This window comes from Sorghum bicolor, chromosome 1 (assembly GCF_000003195.3).
Source record: "Sorghum bicolor cultivar BTx623 chromosome 1, Sorghum_bicolor_NCBIv3, whole genome shotgun sequence".
NCBI lineage: Eukaryota > Viridiplantae > Streptophyta > Magnoliopsida > Poales > Poaceae > Sorghum > Sorghum bicolor.
The window spans coordinates 78,630,880-78,649,871 of NC_012870.2; the positions used below are offsets into that span (position 1 = coordinate 78,630,880).

General features: G+C 45.2%; 4 protein-coding genes across 6 annotated transcripts; 3 read left to right on the plus strand and 1 right to left on the minus strand.

The window, feature by feature from the left end:
• On the plus strand, positions 6,988-11,002 carry LOC8061443 (DNA polymerase delta small subunit). 3 transcript variants are annotated; one of them, XM_021454546.1, is made up of 14 exons: positions 6,993-7,195; positions 7,288-7,417; positions 8,262-8,368; positions 8,469-8,592; positions 8,746-8,850; positions 8,954-9,066; positions 9,208-9,291; positions 9,379-9,447; positions 9,538-9,609; positions 9,708-9,799; positions 9,880-10,007; positions 10,154-10,255; positions 10,322-10,389; positions 10,665-10,926. In XM_021454546.1, exons 1-14 carry the CDS (start codon positions 7,145-7,147, stop codon positions 10,722-10,724), a joined length of 1,305 nt encoding a protein of 434 aa, XP_021310221.1. In that variant the 5' UTR covers positions 6,993-7,144; the 3' UTR covers positions 10,725-10,926. The 3 variants fall into 3 exon arrangements, with proteins under 3 accessions (XP_021310266.1, XP_021310221.1, XP_002465940.1); XM_002465895.2 differs by having other exon boundaries at positions 6,996-7,195; positions 8,951-9,066; positions 10,665-11,002; XM_021454591.1 differs by lacking the exon at positions 10,154-10,255 and having other exon boundaries at positions 6,988-7,195; positions 8,951-9,066; positions 10,665-11,002.
• On the plus strand, positions 11,369-13,160 carry LOC8085699. The gene is made up of 2 exons (XM_002465896.2): positions 11,369-11,611; positions 12,663-13,160. The coding sequence occupies exons 1-2, from the start codon at positions 11,469-11,471 to the stop codon at positions 12,916-12,918; spliced, it is 399 nt and encodes a 132-aa protein (XP_002465941.1). The 5' UTR covers positions 11,369-11,468; the 3' UTR covers positions 12,919-13,160.
• Positions 14,165-15,231, plus strand: LOC8085700. The gene is made up of 2 exons (XM_002465897.2): positions 14,165-14,685; positions 14,776-15,231. Exons 1-2 carry the CDS (start codon positions 14,287-14,289, stop codon positions 14,863-14,865), a joined length of 489 nt encoding a protein of 162 aa, XP_002465942.1. The 5' UTR covers positions 14,165-14,286; the 3' UTR covers positions 14,866-15,231.
• LOC110432006 lies at positions 16,059-18,449 on the minus strand. The gene is made up of 2 exons (XM_021451922.1): positions 18,340-18,449; positions 16,059-16,844 (listed from the first exon to the last, which is right to left on the minus strand). Exons 1-2 carry the CDS (start codon positions 18,394-18,396, stop codon positions 16,410-16,412), a joined length of 492 nt encoding a protein of 163 aa, XP_021307597.1. The 5' UTR covers positions 18,397-18,449; the 3' UTR covers positions 16,059-16,409.

Below are 18,992 nucleotides of genomic sequence, written 5' to 3' on the forward strand. Positions count from 1 at the left end.
ATTTATGAGATGAATTTTTTGAGCTTACTTAGTCTATAATAGGATAATATTTGTCAAATACAAATGAAAGTGCTACGGTACCTGAAAACCTAAAATTTTGCCAACTGAAAGGATGTGTACCGTAGTAACGACACGCTTACCTCTTTCTTTTCTTCCAATATGAATGATACGCTTATCCGGATATCAACGGTGCACGATACGCTGAGACGAAGGAAGGAACAGACGTTGTAGTCGTAGCAGATGCTTATGCTTCCATTCCCACTAGGCATGTCTGGGTATTGTTGTTTATATCGGTGACTTATATTCGGGAGCACGATTACTTATCCGAAGAAGACGTTCCCCACCGTCGTCCACCGACCGTTCGTTTCAGATTATACTCTTAAAAAAATCCATCTCATTTCTCTCTCAAAAAAAAAAGAGAAGGAATCCAGAGCTCTCTAGTGCATGCTACACGGACTCCGTAGTCCATCTGTACCGTTACCATCACCGTAAGACCAAAACGAAGCTGAGTCAGTTTATGTCCGATCCACAGGCGATCCAAAACGAAGCGCGGCCTGACAAGGCTGGAGCCTTCCTTCCCTGTTGCCACCGGGGGACACGTTCGGGACACCATACCGCAGCAACCGAACCGGAAATCAGCTGACGGCTCCGGCGCGGGCAATGGTCAGGTCCGGGGAGATGGAGATTTTTGCGGGGTCCTGGACTCCTGACCACGCGATTCCGAGGCGCGCATGGCGTCGCGGGTCGCTATCCGCGGCCTCTGTCGCGGGCGTACAGGGCCAGATCTGAATGGCTCGGTACGGCGTCCGGCGTCTGTGTTCCATACTGCCATCCCGGGGATCCGAGTCCAGTCCAGTCCAGTCCAGTCCAGTCCCTCTTCCCTCCCTGTGTGCCGGTGATCCGGTGTGCTGATGCTCTGGAACGGACCGGATGTCGGTGTGAAGAAGTGTGAATCGTCCACCGACATGCAGCTTCCCCGTCCTTGCCACAGCCCACAAGCCCGCAAGGAACGACACAGAGCAGGTCTTGCTTGCCGCCGGCGCCGGGACAGGGGCAGAAACCGCGGGCCAAGCCCCAGCGTGCGTACATGCACGTGCTGGCTTGCGGTCTTGTTTTGCTTTTTGCCTGTCAAGCCACCGGAGAAGAAAAGGCGCCACGACCACTTCCTCCGATTTGTCAACAAGACACATGACACATCCATCTCCTAGCGTTGCCCTTATCCATCCACGTAAGCGCCAGCACAGCGAAAGGCATAATCAGCAAGCTTCTTTTTCCCAGCTATAGGCGGCCCAGCGTTCGTTCTGTTGGTTCGTACACGTGCTGACATGCAGCACAAGCAGCCACCCAGGCAGGCCAACCAAGATTCTTAAAAAACATGAAAATTAACACTTAATCAACTTTCTATATTGACATATTTATTTAGAATTTAGTTCACCCTGAAATCCAAAAGGTTTTCAAGATTCTGTGTTACATCGAATCTTGCGGCACATATATAAAGCATTAAATATAAACAAAAACAAAAACTAATCACACAGTTTGACTGTAAATCACGAGACAAATCTTTTGATCCTAGTTAGTTTATGATTGGACAATATTTACCATAAACAAACGAAAGTGCTACAGTAGCGAAATCTAAAAATTTTTCAGATCCAAACAAGGCCCAAAACTATTGCCTCTTGGCTCTTGGCTCTTGGCCCATGGCCCATGCGATCCGGTGACGCTGATGTGATTGCGTCCCACTGCTGCGATCCGGCGGCAGCAAGGAGGATCCAGTCGCACTCGCACGCACGCACTTGCGTTCTTTGCAGGTGGCTCACGGCTGCATCTTGAGACGTGTCTCTTCTTTATCGTCGTGCCGGAGACCGGAGCGCGCGCCCATTGGACAGAGCAGTCTGTAAGGTGAACCGTGCACGACGTGACAGCAACTGACGCACCCCGATTCGTTCATTGTCGTGCTCACCCGCAGAAATGTCTTTTTTTCTTATTAGAACATCAGACGTTCTTGGGATGTCTAATTGGTTTACATGCATACTACAACATCAGAAGCTCGCCTTGACGTGAGATACTGTACCACAGTCTTGAATTTCAACAGATTCATAAAAAAAAATGCTTACTGCATGTAGAAAAATAGAAGGAGATCGAGTTGCACCAAAAATCCAAAATCAACTTTGTGTCAGCAACACATGTTATGATTATGAGCTAACGGATCCGCTAATGGAGGTAAAGGCTAGCGATAGCTAACAGAGATTATGGATCATCACTTCAGCTCAATGAAATGAAAGGAGATCAAGCAACACACCATGGGAAATACAGATGCAACCGAAAGCACCAGATCATGTGAAATTCGCATTGCCATTAGTAATAAAAAAATACAGAAATATAAGTATGTGTTATTAACTGTGGCCTTAAGAACCAATAACTATTCATAATAATATCCATATGGAATTGGTCGGAAAAAATAATATCCATATGAAGCAGGCCTTGTCACGCGGAATTTGCATTTGGTCAGGGTTGTTGTGAACGAAAAACAGAAAGCCTATTCATGATGTACGTGTATGTTTGCTGGTCCCGTGCAGGGCCGGCTCTAAGAGTGGGGCAGTGCGACTGCCGGAGAGTCATAGAGCTTCGGGGCCCATAACCATATAGGTAATTAGTACGTATAATTTTTTATATGACATAATAAGCATTTGAAGGTTCAAGACAATATAACAAAAGTCGTAGATAACTCTTCCTTCTAATCCTATTCTACATAACGATAGGGACAGTGGATAGCAGACACATACGCCGTCATAGTAAGCAACAAAAACCAATAACCATGATCGATAACTATTCTTCATTTTTTTTAAATTTGTTTTGTGTATGCGCTATGCTTGTATAGTACTAGGGCCTAGGATTATAAATTTATAATTTATTCTATTTATCTGAATATATTAAATATTGCATAAGGCTCCATTCGCTTGTCATATAAGCCATATTTTTTTTACAAACTAACAATATTTCTCTCTCACATATATATTGAAACCATGATCTTCCTACTTGTCTAAGCACCCTCAAAATTATAGAGCGGGACCTGGCCGTAAGGAAGGGAAGAACACGTACGTGCACATTGACACTTTTCAATGCAATCATTCATTTCACGCGATTTTTAAAATAGAGCACGAGTAGAGTAGCACGTGCGTGCGAGTGGCGAGTCACCAGTCACCACAGTGCACAACTGCACACACAATATTTTTTTTATCACAGAAACTTTGTTTCCATTAACAACTAACTCCAGGTTTGTCCCTGGAGACTAGTTCAGATACAAAAGGCGGTGCTTGGCTCATGAACATATGAGAGCCAGAGGTAATAACACACGCACCATAAACAGCCATACAATCGGCTACTTTGTTACAGATCCTAGAGCAAACAGAGATTTTACAACTGTTAAATTGAAAAAACATCAGCTCTCGGATCTGTATAAACAGAGCACCAAGTGGACTTCTATCCAAATCCGTCGATTTAAGCGCGTAGCCCAGCATAGATGCATCAGTTTCCAAAATCACATTAGTCATGCCCAATTGTGCAGCATGCTGCAAGGCATATAAAGCAGCTAGCGCTTCCGCTTGTAGGGGACAGGTAACACGAGAAATATTTCCGACACCTCCTCCAGAAACTGTCCCAAACTATTTCGAATAATAAAACCCCAGCCTCCTTTTTTCAAATTGGCTCGAAAAGATCCATCGATATTAATTTTGTATATGTCATCTGGGGGTGGTCTCCAGCATTTCTCCTTGTTCAACTTATTGCTCTCTTTTTGATCCTTCGTAAGTTTTTCAAATTCCATCAGATAATAAGCCACTGAATGACACACTTCAGCTTCAGTAGCCATTCTCTCGCCTACATTTGCTTTGTTCCGGGCTGACCACCATCGCCAAAGAAGGACCCAAGTTTTTAACTGATCCTTTTCCTTTAAAGTCCATATTTTCTCAATCACTTCTTTGCCTGATCTGCAAGTTTCCAGTAACTCCCTTATATTTTCCATGCACAATCTTCTCCAACATAGCTTAATTGCTTTGCACTTAAAAAATAAATGGCCACAATCTTCATCTAGTCTGTAGCAAATAGGACAACGAGTGTCAAGATTGACTCCTCGCCTTGAATATTCCTTCTTAGCGGTAATGTGTTATGAGCAAAGTGCCACAGGAACATCTTGATCTTATTTGGAATATTAAGCTGCCACAATTTTCCCCATCTAAAGCCATATGTATTCTGATTTTCCGCCATTGACGTAGAAGCATCAGTCCCCTTCTGATGATCACGGATTTGTACTGCTAGCTTATATGCTGATTTAACAGAGAAAACACCTTTTGAGTCATAATGCCAAGCAGGCCAGTCTACAGCTTCATAATCAGTAGGAATCATAAGAATTGCCTCTGCATCCTCTGGCCAGAAAACATCACTGATTAAATTTTCATCCCATGTTCCTGTGCTTGGGTTTATAAGGTCTGATACTTTTGTTATAAGATAACGACCCCTCGGGGTTATTGGTTTTCTGGTAGTTCCTCTTGGGATCCAGGGATCAGTCCAAATATTAACATTAGAACCGGACCCAATTCTCCAGATAATTCCTTCTTTTAACAGATTAATTCCATCAATTATGCTCCTCCATGTATATAAGATTCCAGCTCGAGCCTTACATTGTAGAATATTTGAGTTGGGGAAATATCTCGCTTTAAGAACCCGCCCGCATAAAGTATCTGGTTCTATTAGGATGCGCCATGCTTGACGGGCCAACATTGCCAAGTTAAAATGATATAGATCTCGAAATCCCAATCCCCCCCTTTTCTTTGATAGAGTTAGCTTTTCCCAACTGAGCCAATGAATTTTATTAGTTTTGTCTTGTTCGCTCCACCAATACCGTCCAACCATTGAACTTAAATCGTCACAAAAACTTTTTGTAAGATTAAAATAGGACATCGCATAAGTCGGGATTGCTTGGGCCACTGCCTTGATAAGGATTTCTTTACCCGCCTTGGAAAGCAATTTCTCTTGCCAACCTTGAATCCTTGCCCATATCCGTTGTTTGATGTATTCAAAAGCTTTCTTCCTTGACTTACCTGTAGAAATAGGCCCCCCCAAATACTTTTCACTCCTTGCTTCTTGCATAATGGACAATTCCTTTCTCATTTTCCCTTTAAAGTAGTCTGAAGTATTGGGGCTGAACATGATGGAAGATTTGTCCTTATTAATTACCTGGCCCGAAGCTCTTTCATAAATTTCAAGAATATGCTTTAGTTCATGTGCATCTTCTTTTCTGGCCCTCATTAGCATGAGTGAATCGTCTGCAAAGAAAAGATGGTTCACCCTAGGCGCCCCTCTGCAAATTTTAATTCCCTCTATTTTTCCAGCATTTTCAGCGCTTTGAAGCATGGCTGACAGGCCTTCCGCACACAAAATGAATAGATATGGCGATAGGGGGTCACCCTGCCTTGAACCTCTTTTTGGCACTATTTGATCAGTATATTCACCATTAACATTAATGCGGTAGGATACCGTAGTGACACATTTCATGATTAGATGAATCCATTTATCATGAAACCCCAATTTTCGCATCATGCCCTGCAAGAAAGTCCATTCTACCCTGTCATATGCCTTACTCATATCCAATTTAATAGCAGCCACTCCATTTTTTCCTTTCCTTCTTGATCTGAGGTAATGGGTTAGTTCGTAGGATAACAACACATTATCTGTAATCAACCGACCCGGGACAAAAGCACTTTGGGAGGGAGATATAATCTCAGGTAAGAAGTTCTTAAGCCTATTTGCAAGCACTTTTGAAACAATCTTATATAGCACAGTGCATAAGCTGATGGGTCTGAGGTCTTTAAGCTTGGTTGGGTTTCTAACCTTCGGAATAAGGACAATTATAGTATCATTCCATCCATTTGGCATGTCACCACCATTCAGAACATTATGCACTTCTTGCTTCACCTGGTCCCCAACCACATGCCAGAACTTTTTATAAAAAATAGCAGGGTAGCCATCAGCTCCTGGGGCCTTTAAATCTCCAATATTGTCCAATGCTGTCCATATTTCCTCATCAGTAAATGGCTTCAAGAGTGCTTCATTCATTTCTTGGGTTACACATTCCTGGACACACTCAAGTATTTTGGTAATACATTCACATGAATCAGCACCTGCAGAAGACAGAAAAAGTTGCTGGTAGTGGTTAGCTATAAATCTTCTCAAGTGCGGGCCCTGTACTGTTCCACCACCTTCATCCTCCAATTTCCTCACAAACTTTCTCCTTCTCTTTTCTGAAGCTTTAGCATGAAAAAATTTAGTATTCCGGTCACCCTTTGTTAGCCAAGCTATATGTGCTCTTTGCTTCCAGTAGACATGAAGTTGGTCCTGTAAGCGTTCTAACTTATACCGCATTAAATGTTCCCGGTTTACTTGTTCTTGTGAAATGCTCATTCTCCTACATTTTTCCAAGTCATTTCTCACCTTCTTAATTCGTTTCTCTAATTCCCCCAAAACATTTTTGTCCCATTCCCATAAGTCATACAACACCATACTTTGTAAATCCATCATGCAAGCACCCCCATTCTCTACAGCTGCTGGCCATGCTTCTTGTACCCGAGCACTACATTCTTCCTCCTCGAGCCATTTAGCCTCAAACTTCCTTATTATTTCCCGTGGCTTCCCTCACTCATTGAGACCCCTATCCCCAACCTCTATTATTATTGGGCGATGGTCTGAATGGCGTTGTTCACCATGGATCACAACACAAGGGAATGGCACCTACCCATCCGAATTCCGATCTCCGGGCAACTGACGTCCTAACGGGCCGTGGTGCAAAATTGCCACTCCAGCGCTTACCATGCTGGGCCTAATCAACCTTCAGTAGAATACCACAGGTTGGGCCATATACCTGGCCTTGCAGCCCACACCTGACTCGAGCCAATCCCACCGCGGCCGCACTGCCGAGTGCCGACGGCCGGCCGGCCACCAGGGCGCGCCGCTCGCGCCATCAGAAGATTTCGGCGGATAATAAATAAATTTGGGCCGCGCGGGGCGGGAGAAGGGGAGAAACCGCGGAACCTCACCCCGAGTCGAAACCCCAGGGCGCCAAGCTTCCCGCGCACCACCGCCGCCGCCGCCGATGCCGGTGCCGAAGCCGATGGAGAGGAAGCAAGCCGCCTACAGCAACCTCGTAAGGACCCGCTTCTTCCACCCTCGTGGTCTCCTCCATTCCCTTGTCGATCAACTATGGTCTCAGCTGAGCGGTCGCATTGGGGGCTGCAGGATGAGAGGTACGCGATCCAGGGGGAGAAGTACCAGGGGCAGCAGTACAGCCACATCTACTTCACGCGCCTTCACCACATGCGGAATCTGCTCCACGCCCTCGTCCCCTCCTGGAAGCCGCAACTCCCTGGTCCGCCCCCCAATTTCCCCTCTCCCCCCTCTCGCGGTTCCTCATTTCAATCGTTCGTGATAAACAGCAACATTGTATTATAGGGTAAATAAACTAGGGCTTCTGTGCTGATCTGTGGCTTGCTGGTCCCGCGAGGTTTTGGTCTTAGTCACTTTCTGGAGGCTTTGGATTCGCAATTGGTTCATAATAACTGGAGTTGGGGTGCAAAAACTAAGGCAATGTGAACCCGGATTAGGGTTTTAGAGAAGCGTGACGTTTTAAATAGGGGCTTGATCTGCTCTGCTCTGCCAGGTGTTTTGGCCTATGTTTGGTTATAGAGAATTTTGTCAGGTAGATGCTTTGCCCTTGAGCTGGTAAATTTAACAATTAAATGTTTCACTAACATTAGCTGGTGAGCATGAATACCAATCTTAAAAAAAGGTGCCTTGGTGCTGCCTATAGTTTTTACGGTTTGATTAAATCTTGTCTTAAACAACAAGTTTTTATTGGAGAGAGTATAAATGATAGCAAAAGTTTTCAGAAACAAAAATACTCATACCATTTTCAGATATCTGTACCTAAGGAAAAGTGGATTCTTCCATCTGTCATATTTTACTTCATACAAGCATATGCATATTTGTTAGTCTTAATAAAAGGTAATATACAACCAAAGTTTGAAATGGTTGGCCTAAAAAACTCCAAATGGTCACTCATTTGTGACTGTGGGGAGTAGGACTGCTATTGTGTACCTTGGAAAGATGTTTTGGTGGTACAGTTATATTTTCCCATGGAAGTGGTTCATATAACAGGTTTTTGCCTATGCACGGATAGAGTTCAAGCACACTTTTTTTTTCCTACATTGCAGTCACTACAGTGTTAGGACTCGAAGAAGGAAAGGATTGCATAATTGTTGGAACTTTATATAAGCACATGAAGTTGAAGCCTTCCATTCTTGATGAATATGCCAAAGAGGTGAAATGTTCTGAAGTTAGTTTTATGTTCCTACAACTATGGGGGTTGTCCCTGATAACAAATGAAGTATCTGCATCAACCTTTCCCCCTTTTTTGCCAGAGGTCTGCAATTCCTCTTGTCAAACCGCATAATTTCATGCATCCTGATGATCATCTCATTCTCGAAGATGAAAGTGGAAGGGTTACACTTGCAGGAGCCATTCCTCCAGCAGCATTTGTGACTGGTAAGTCTGTCACTTCCACAAAATAAAAATAATGCAATCGGACTTCTTTCTCTATTGATGTATAATTTCTGTTTTTACTCATAGACAATCCTGGTGCCTCTGCCCTCATATTTTTTTTCCTGAAAATCATGCTCAATCATCAATCATTTTCAGGGGTTGTAGTGGCTCTCCATGGGAAGGAAACAAGTGCTGGCAACTTTCTTGTTGAAGATGTTCTTGAGGCTGGTCTTCCTCCCCAAACTGCATTGTCTAGCGCAGGTAATATTCTCCATATAGCCATGTGTTCATATTTCAACATTTCTCCCAATTTTTTTGTGATGATCGAATTGCTCTGACACTGCATTTCCTTTGGTTACAGCAGAAGACAAGTATGTGGTATTCGTATCTGGGCTAAGTGTAGGAAGTGACACATTCAATCCTCTACAATTCCAACTCCTTATTGACCATGTCACAGGGCATCTGGGTGATGAGAATGTATGCTAGTTGTCTTTGTAAAGTGTAAACTATTGTACTAAATATATTCTAATTTTTTTTTTGAAGACTTCACCGGAGGGGTGAGTGCCCCACCTGAAAAATATATTCTAATATGGATAATCTTTGTTCGAAATCCCTCAGGAGCAATCCATAGCATCAAATATAGTACGTGTTGTGGTTGCTGGGAATTCAGTGCATATTTCACCAAGGTTTGTCAACGGTCAGGTAATGGCATTCAGTTTCACATGTTTTCTGTGGTACATATTGTGATGCTTCAATATGTCATACTAACGATTAGTTTTAATATGTCAGACGGTAGCATCAAAAGATCAATCCAGGATAGCAGAGCCTATCAAGGAATTGGATATAATGCTTACCCAGGTTAAAAATATTGCTTTTCTTCCATCAAATTTAGTCATTGCAATGGTTGTGCTCTGACATTGACCTTTGTGTAATCCATGCTATCTTCAGCTCGTGGCATCGTTGCCTGTAGATATGATGCCGGGGTGTCATGATCCGGCAAATTTTTCTTTGCCTCAGCAGGTGGGCAATTGACGTGGATACATACTTTTGATTTGTACTTGTAGCACTCAAGTGTGTTTTGTGCATGCATGGTTAACTCACTTCTTGTTTAACTGCAGCCTCTGCACAGATGCCTTTTCTCTGGGGCATCCACGTACAACACTTTCTCGTCATGTTCAAATCCCCATCAATTTGAGCTTGACAGTGTCCAGTGAGTGTCAATCTCTCATTTGACTAACCTCAATATTTAAGCAACTTGGAGGTTTTCATGCAAGAAAGTTCTTTATGTAGGTTTCTTGGAACATCTGGCCAGAACATAGATGACCTGTACAAGTACTCTGATGCTAAAGACAAGCTGGAATTCATGGAAAGAACACTGAGATGGCGCCATCTTGCTCCTACTGCTCCAAATAGTCTAGGTAACTCTTTGTTTCCAGCTCAAATTATCATAACCCATTTATTTGTATGTGAATCCGTACATGATTTGGTGATTGATCTTTTCTTGGTAGTTGTATTGTAAGTATAATCCAAAGATAGAAAACACTTATTTGGTAATTCTATTCAGGCTGTTATCCATACACAGACAAGGATCCTTTCCTTGTTGAAAGTTGCCCGCACGTCTACTTTGTTGGGAATCAAGATAAATATGAAACTCGATTGTTGGAAGGTAGTACTTCATGTAAAGCTTCATAATATCGGTTGAACATCCAACTTACCCTCCTTTGTTATCCAGGGCCAGAAAAACAGAAAGTGAGGCTAATCTCCATCCCAAGGTTCTCTGAGAGTGGAGTTGCTGTTATGGTATGTTCTTATATGATTGAGTACCAGTAGATCCACTTTTATTATCTTGGTAATCAGAGACAGAGAAGAGAAGAATTCTTGATTCAGGCATTTGTTAATTTTACGATAGCGACATAATAAAAATTCAAAGCTAAAAACATGTCCCACTTGCTTCTACAGAACATTAGACACTAGACAGTGTACATTTGCTTTATTTGATATTTTTCTCAGCACTGATTCTCGTTGGATATAATAAGATCAGTTGGTAACAAAAATATCTCTTTATGCTAATGCAGCTCAATCTGAGGAACTTGGAATGCAGCACATTGAGTTTCTCTACAAGCTTTGATGCCTGAATATGCTCTGATGTTTGGAAGTGCAAAAGATTTCATGAACCCATAGGGGGTTCATGGAAGGATGTATTTGTATTAGAACAGCCAGAACAGTTCTTTATTAGATGTATGATGATGACCTTAGGTTTTGCCAATTAGATCTGTTGGAATGCAGTTGTTGTAAGTTGTAACCACAACTGAAACTGAGGCCATGTGTAGTGTGTAACAATCAAATTGGTGGTCATGCCTCGTTTAACAATCACAATCAGCTAACACGTTTGTCAGATGTGCTTTTATCACCATTTATGTGCGTCTGTAATGGATACGCGGGCCAAATATTTGGAGTAAAAACATCAACATAAGTACGTTCACCAGGTGGTAGTTGATTGAGCGATCAAACAATGCATAGCTTTAAGGTTGTGTCGAGTTTGGGAAGCTTAGCACCAAACGTCCTAATTACTGCAAAATCGGTTAACTCTTTTGTACCAAATGGGCATAATTACCAATTATCAAGTTTAGTACGTGAAAAAAATTAAATGAAGCATTTGGCAGATCGAAATTTGACATCAACACCATGTTCCTAAAAACAGCACTGTAGTATCTCCTGAACTGGGGGACGGGGGAAATCAGATCACTCAGGTACCGCACATCTTTCAGTGGATAGAGGCCACCACAGTCCACAGCAAACTGACAAAAACCAACTGCAGCAACAGATCCATTTCCGTGGCCAGTGCTCTCCTGTCTCCTCCATCCCTCCGCCTCTTCGACATGGCCGCCATCTCCGCCCACCTCACCGCCACTCTTCCGTCTCTCCCGGCTCTCCGGCCCTGTCCTCGCCGGCTTCAGCCGAGCACCTTCGCAGCATCCGTGGCCCCGAACCGAACCCCCGGCGTCGCCCTCCGTGTCTGCAGGTGCGTTCCCTTCCCTACTTAACCTACCGCACGCCACAGTTTCGTTGGCATTCGCTGGAAAAATTCTCGCCTCACTTGATTTTAGCTGTTGCAGTGTGCCTTGATAACCCGACTGTATGATTGGATTCAGTTACCTCGGGATACAGTTTACTAGAAAGGCAATAGAACGGGGACTGATTTATAAGTGATGCTGGCGCTGCTGAAGCAATCTGAAATAACGGATTAGATATGCTCACCCCTTTTGCAATTTTTCTGCTGCTGTGCTCCCTTTCTTAAGAAAACTGTACTGATGTGTAAGTGCTTGAATAGACTGTTTCTGCCACTCACTTTACAATGGTTTATTTCCCATATATGGCTGGGAACTGCTTAGATTATACAATGCACAATTCCATAGTCCGTGTTGAATTGATTTCAAACAGGGGACATAGCTGGTGTTTAGCTTCTCCAATGCTTCCAGTTCAGATCCCATCACTTGGTCGAAAATGAGCCAAATGAGATTTAGTTTTCAATCTGAACTACTGCTTGTCTACAGTCTCCTCACTCAATAGACGTGGGGTTTGTGAGTTTGCAAAAGTTATGCACTAGGAAAGAAGCAACTCTGTAATTATGACATTCTCTTTGTTTTTTGTGAGTTATGCATGCAGTTCTATGATTTGTAAAACGTCACTATGGGTCTACAACATTCTAGCAAGGAATTATCTCATTTGATTTTGTGAGTTATGCATGCAGTTTCATTGACACATTCTCTTGTCCCTGCTAGTATGACAGTGGTAAAGAGAGTTTGTTACATTCTGATGGGAATCAAGGGCGTTACACGTCCATTTTCACATGCATCAACACTGTATATATATGCATCTTTGAGTTAGCTATTTCATTTTGATTCATGACAAAGAAGTTGATTGAGCCATTATGATCATAAGTTTTCTATGTATGGAATATGAATATATGATCACAGAGCATATGCACTGCAAATTGCATGCTCATATTCAGTAATGGCAAGGAACACCTATTGCATTCTCTTAGGTATCACTCTTGCTATTTTACACCGCAGGAGCTGCAATCCTTTCGTAAGAAGATTCCATGGGTTTCAGAACGCAATAAGCTTTGGGAAGGAGCACAACAAGCAAGCCCTATTTGCTTCAGGCAGAGATTCTCCTAGCTCCGGTGACGATAGCTCGAGTTCTCCAGATGGCCCGCCTGTCCTGACTATTGTGGCAGGTGTCGTTGTGTTCCTTCTTGTACTCTGGGTTATTGGGTCGATCGTTACCTGGATTGTGGGTTTGGTCTTTGGCGCAGCGAAATCTTAGAAAGTGGGTTGTAGGCTAGTCATCAGTTGTATGTACTTTATCCGTGCTACCGTTGGGTGCTTAAGCCTTGAATAACTGCATTTGCTGCTATTTTCTTACGGAAAGTCACGGATAATTGCAATTGTGTTTTGTGCTGTTGTTACAATTGAGATGACTGCTTAGAAAACCTCATAGTACTTGTTGAACATTGGAGCCTGTACAGATGCAAGCGCATCCTGGCCAATTCACACTTATTTTTTCCCTGTGTTTCAGAGCAAAGATGTTTTGCATGCCCTTTTTTCTTGCTACCAGTGTACTACAAGCACACAATCTTTTTTCGCGTAATTTGAGATTGGAGTACAAATGATTTGAACTCGTCATGATGCCAATGCATCACTTTACTCCGGGCTGGTACCGCTTTCAGCTTTATCTATAGTACTTCGTACAGCTATAACTGCATTTCGTACATGTCTGGTCCGAGGTGCCTCTGTTTGCCGTTTGTTTGTAGTCTGAGCCTTCTCCCCAGGACCCCAATTCCCTCTGGAGACAACAGCTGAATGTACACCTGCACAAAGTTTGCTGCTGTAAGATCATTTCTCCACTTCGCTGCACGAATGGGCGCCCAACAGGAGGCAGTCAACCAAGCTAGCACTCTGCATTATCTGCAACGTCCCGTTCCTATACTACAGCTGCCACACCTGGATGACGCGGTAGGCGGTAGCGCTAGCAGAAACCTTCCGTTGAACTCTGGAGCGGAACAATAGAGAGAATCTGGTACAGTGCAAAGCTTGCCGTCAGCTGTCCCCATGAGGTCCATAGGCCATGACGAGACCAACAAGTTCCATGGCACTGCTCACCAATCAGGCCACCATCCATTCGTGCCATCGCTGTCGTGTGTCGTCACGACTCACGAGCGTGATCGTGATCGCTCCTAACGGCCTGAATCATCAACTGCTGCTGCCGTGCTGGCTGTTAATTTCCGGCCGTTTTAGTCACGGGAGAAATAAAAACTAGCTCGTCCATCCCGCAGGCGGCAGCCCGTCAGTCCGGCCGGCAGGCGCCAGCGCATGGTGACCGAGTGGGACGGTGGACCAGGACCAGCGCGCTGCCGATGCAGACCTCACCCGCGTCCGGCAACGTCGCGCGGGCGCGGGCACGTGAGATCCACACCCCACACCGCACCCGCGCTCCCCAACGGCTATATTCCACCAGTCCCCCACCAAAACCCCCGCGTTTAAATCCGCCGCGATCTCCCGCCGCTCTCCTCCCCACATCCCACTTCCCACCCCCACCACTCGACCCCAGCCCTTCCCTCCGCGCTCGCCGGCCGACGCCCTGCTTGCTCTCATCTCCATCCACCTGTCTTTCTCCTGCTACTGCCAGACATCGATGGCGACGCCACCGCAGAAGCAGCAGGTGTCGGTGCAGCACGTGGGCAGGGCGTCCTCGGACGAGCTCCTCCGCAAGTTCGCGGACCCGGACGCGCGCCGGCCCGCCGTCACCCCACCGCGCCGCAGCCTCGCGCTGCGCCGCAAGCGCTCGTCCCGCCGCGTGGCGTCGGGGCTCTCCGCGCGGGACTCCGACGCGTCCGCGGCGGCCACGGGCTTCACGGGGGCGGAGCTGGCGCCCCCCAAGCGGCGGCGGAGCATCGGCGGGTCCACCGACTGGAGGGCCGGCCTGCTCCTGCCGACCTCCACTCCCGCCGCCTCCGCGAGGAAGGCCCAAGCACGCCGCGCGCGCGCCGACGACGCCGCGGGCATCGGCCTCCTCCTCGCCGCGCTGGAGCGGGTGAGCAGTCTATGAGTTCTTCAGATTTCTCATTTCCTTTTTCCTTTGTTGCGTTGGGCATTGCCTGATTCTGGATTTGCTTGTTCGTAGACGTGGAGGAAGACGGTGGCGGGGGCGTCCAAGATGTTCGTGGAGAGGCACCGGACCAACCACGTCATGCTCATCAGCGACATGGTCTGAGCACACATGCCCGGCCACGCAAGCTGGCTGGCACTTCCTCTCTCGTCGAGCTCTCTGCTCGGGTTGATTGCTGAAAAGTTTAATTCGTTGTTGGGTTGAGCATTCGTTTTAGAATCAGGTAGCAGAATAAATTAGCAGAGAAGAATGAGGGTTCAACTTTGCTAACTTTAGTATGCAGTGCAGATTCCTCATTCCCTGCCACTTGCCAGTGTGATTTCCATGTGTTCGTTTGTGATTTTTTTTCTCTCTGATGATGACGAGTCATTGTGTCTGCGACGACGTTGTAAATTGAAGTTTGCAAACTACGTTACCAGTACTGTGTTGTGCCAAGAAATGGATTTACACCATTCAGTGTGCTCTTTTATATTTACTTCTCTTATTGATAGTGGGCATCAGGAGTAATCAGCATATGTGTGCTGTGATTAGCATTTGTTAATTATATTGGGCTTGGATCTTAAACCAGATAGTGGGCCTCGTGGGCTCAGTCCACATATTGTGTTCTTACATTTCGGCCTGTTCTGGAATACAGTACATACCTTCTTGTTGTCGTTGACTAGTGCTAGGCTATCTCCAACAGGGAGACCCATTTGGGAACCCAAACCTAAAATGGGTCTCCAACACAATACCTATAGCCTCCAACAGAGTACCCATACAGAAGACCTATTTTGGGTATCAGGAGAGGCATAACCCAAATTTAGATATCCTCTCTCCTCGAGACCCATTTGCAGAGAGTGTTGTCTTTTAGATCTTGTTGTTGGAGAAGACTAAAAATAGGTACCTGTAGCGCTACCCAAAGGACAAATGAGTCTTGTATTTTGGATGACGATTGTTGGAGATAGTCTAACCAAATTGATACCTGAGGGTGAACACAAAAACATACTGTCCGGAAAACTCACGCACTGACGCGATCCTTGCGTCCACAGTCCAAAGCACACCCACTAGAGATGCAAAGATATTGTAGTTTCAATCTCCGACGGCAATGCTTTTGCTTTGCAGCTTCAGATTGTGCGCCAGAAAGGCGCTTTAGGTTCTTTATTATCACTTATGCCTTCTCTTTTTCCAGAACACGGAAGCAGGATCATCCTCCTCATCCGCCTTTTAATCCGTCTCTGCGAGGGCGCTTGCTTTTTGTCTTCTCTAGCATCTTCGCACGAGCTTTCACTAGCTGATTTAACATGACTAGTTCCGAAATGCAGAGGCAGATTATATGTTCATTGTTCAATGATTGATTTGATCCGGTCCTCTCTTTTTCGGTATCTCTGCACTCAGCAAAGAGCTAGCAAACCCCCTTCGCTTACAGCCATCGGTGTATCTGACTTGTGGATTGGCGAGGATCGTGACACCTGGATTAAAAATCTGAGTCGCCACCTAAAGCAAAGCAAGAAACGAAGTCGGACACGTCGGTTCGTTCCTATGGCTACACCATGACAAGATTACTATAGAGTATACATATACCACTAATAAGTAGCTTTCGCCAAAGTTACATACAGTTGGCGCACTCGATCGTCCGAACTGGTGGTAGTCCGAGAAAAATCATTATTTCCTTATTCCGGCCGGCTGGGCATTGGGACGGACACGGGGTTCCACGCCGAAAGAGCCACACGATTTGGTGTTGCACCGGACGGCAGGCACACTGGCCATGCTACAACTACTACAACTGCAAGTGTCGGATCGCGGAAGGCACCACCGGACGGACAGCGCGGGCCGGCCGGTCGGTCGCCGGAGACAGACGCCGCGCCGCTCTCTCGCAGCTTTGACGTCGGGGTCGGACGAAGCTGAACCTTACCTATCCTCCCCATCCGAAATGGCAGCGCGTGGCTATAGGTTGGGTGTGGGTCCCGAGACCCGACTCCCGGCTCCCGACGTCCCGTCTTTGGGTGGGCGAGCTGGGCCTTTCCACGGGCGGCGGGGCCGGCCAGCGGCGCGCGAGTCCTGCCGGTCGACGTCTCCTGATCCGCGATCCCTTGTTCTCTCGGCTTCTGCAAGCAAGACCTTGTTTAGTTTAAAAACCATTTTTTTAAAGATTTTATCACATCAAATCTTGCAGCACATGTATAAAACACTAAATGTAGATAAAAATAAAAACTAATGGTACAATTTACTTATAAATCGTGAGATGGATTTTTGAGTCTAGCCTAAGGCTGTCTCGGGTCTTGTTTAGTTTTTAAAATATTTTGCAAAATTTTTCACATTTCGCATCACATCGAATTTTACGGTACATGCATGGAGCACTAAATATATATAAAATAAATAACTAATTATACAGTTTACCTATAATTTGCGAGACGAATTTTTTGAGCCTAACTACCAGTAGAGACTAGAGACCCTGGCTGGTGGAGTCGACCGGAATGATTCCTGGACACGTGACGTGACGCACATCAGCCCCCACACCCCTTCGATGCCATCCATGCACCCTGACCGATGCTCCGTGGCTCCTTCGCACGGCGCCGCAGCGTGGAGGACCATGCCCGCGATTTCGCGAATCACAGATCCATCGTCGCAGCATGGACGGCTGATATACGGAAGTTAATGTACACCACTCACATCACGCATGGAATTTTTTCCCCGATTCCTCGTGCTTTCTCCTCCATGGAGGTCAGGCTGGTCAGCTTATTTTAGCACAGCATCGTACTTACGACCGGACTCTTAGGCTCTGTTTAGTTCACACTTAAAACAAAACATTTTTTTAAAATTTTTCATCACATTGAATCTTGCGACATATATATAAATTATTAAATATAGATAAAAATATAAACTAATTACACAGTTTGCCTGTAAATCACGAGATGAATCTTTTAAGCCTAGTTATTCTATGACTGGACAATGTTTGTCAAATAAAACGAAAGTGCTACAGCGTCAAAATCCAAAAACTTTTTGGATCTAAACAAGGCCAGTAAAGGTTTAGATTCTAGGATATATATTCCGGGCAAAATTGGCCAGTGGACACTGAAATTGTTGATGGACACATAAAGTGGAGATATTTGCTGAAAACACTCTCGTTGTTGATAATCATGTTGTTGGACGCTGTGTTTCTTATTTTGTTCATTTCCACTGGTTAAGGAGAGAGAAATGTAGGAAAATATCATTCTTGCCTCTTATTCTGTGTTCTTGCTGAACGAATAATTTATTATAATCTTATTATAGCTATTTAGTACAGGGTCGAAATCATGAGTGTGATGCCTTGTGTATGGACAAGTCCAAGCGATACACTAAGCTATAACAGACGAAACAAGTGTCACATTCATGTTGAATTTTGCAGCACCAAGTGATTGCCTTCGGACGTACTGAGAACTCAAGCGAGAGCAATATAGCATAATATCACTGCCCAGCACTGGAAACACGTTGTTCCATTGAGAGCGAAGAAAAAAAAAATCATATAGTCTGCTGTTTGCATGAAGTGTTACAGTAGATTGTTGATTGATACCGATCCTAACATGCATGATAATGACAGTACTAAAACGTATAAGCTTGTACCTTTTTTTTTTGAGAACCCAATGCTCCGGTAACATATAGTACTGCATTCCATTCCATACTGAAAGACAGGGAGCAGGAAGTGGACTCGAGATGCGTCGCCAAGGTTAGTTTTATCCATCCGAGCAATCGCCGGTGGACTCGAGCAATTGCGCATATATAGCAAAGCAAGCACACATCACGGTCGCCGTCCAGAAGTTATATCGGCACCTTTCTTTCTGGCGTGCGCTTATTAGCCCATTCATCACGACGCTTCTCTGCATGATGACGAAGCGACAATAATTCGACATTTCATTTCCGTTAATTTCCGTGCGTGTCATCAGCAGGTCATCTTCAGCAGTCCATTCTGTTTCTCATCGAGCAAATTGGGCGGCCGGTTAGGTTAGCTGCACACGGCTCTGCCCCAAAGAAAACCCACTCTGGAACGTAACGGATCGCGATACATACGAGCACTATACAGCCTCCTCCTCCTCAGATTTAGTTACGATGATGGTGACGGTATCGGTCGGTGGAAGAGGTTGCAGTGTAGCAGGGGAGGTACGCGCTCAGGCAACGTGCCCTGCAGAGCTGCCGTGCGGTGTGCCGGTCCGGTGCGCTGCGCATCGCAGATTGCGGAGGACGCCACCCCCCGATCGCTTGACGACGACGCAAAGCCC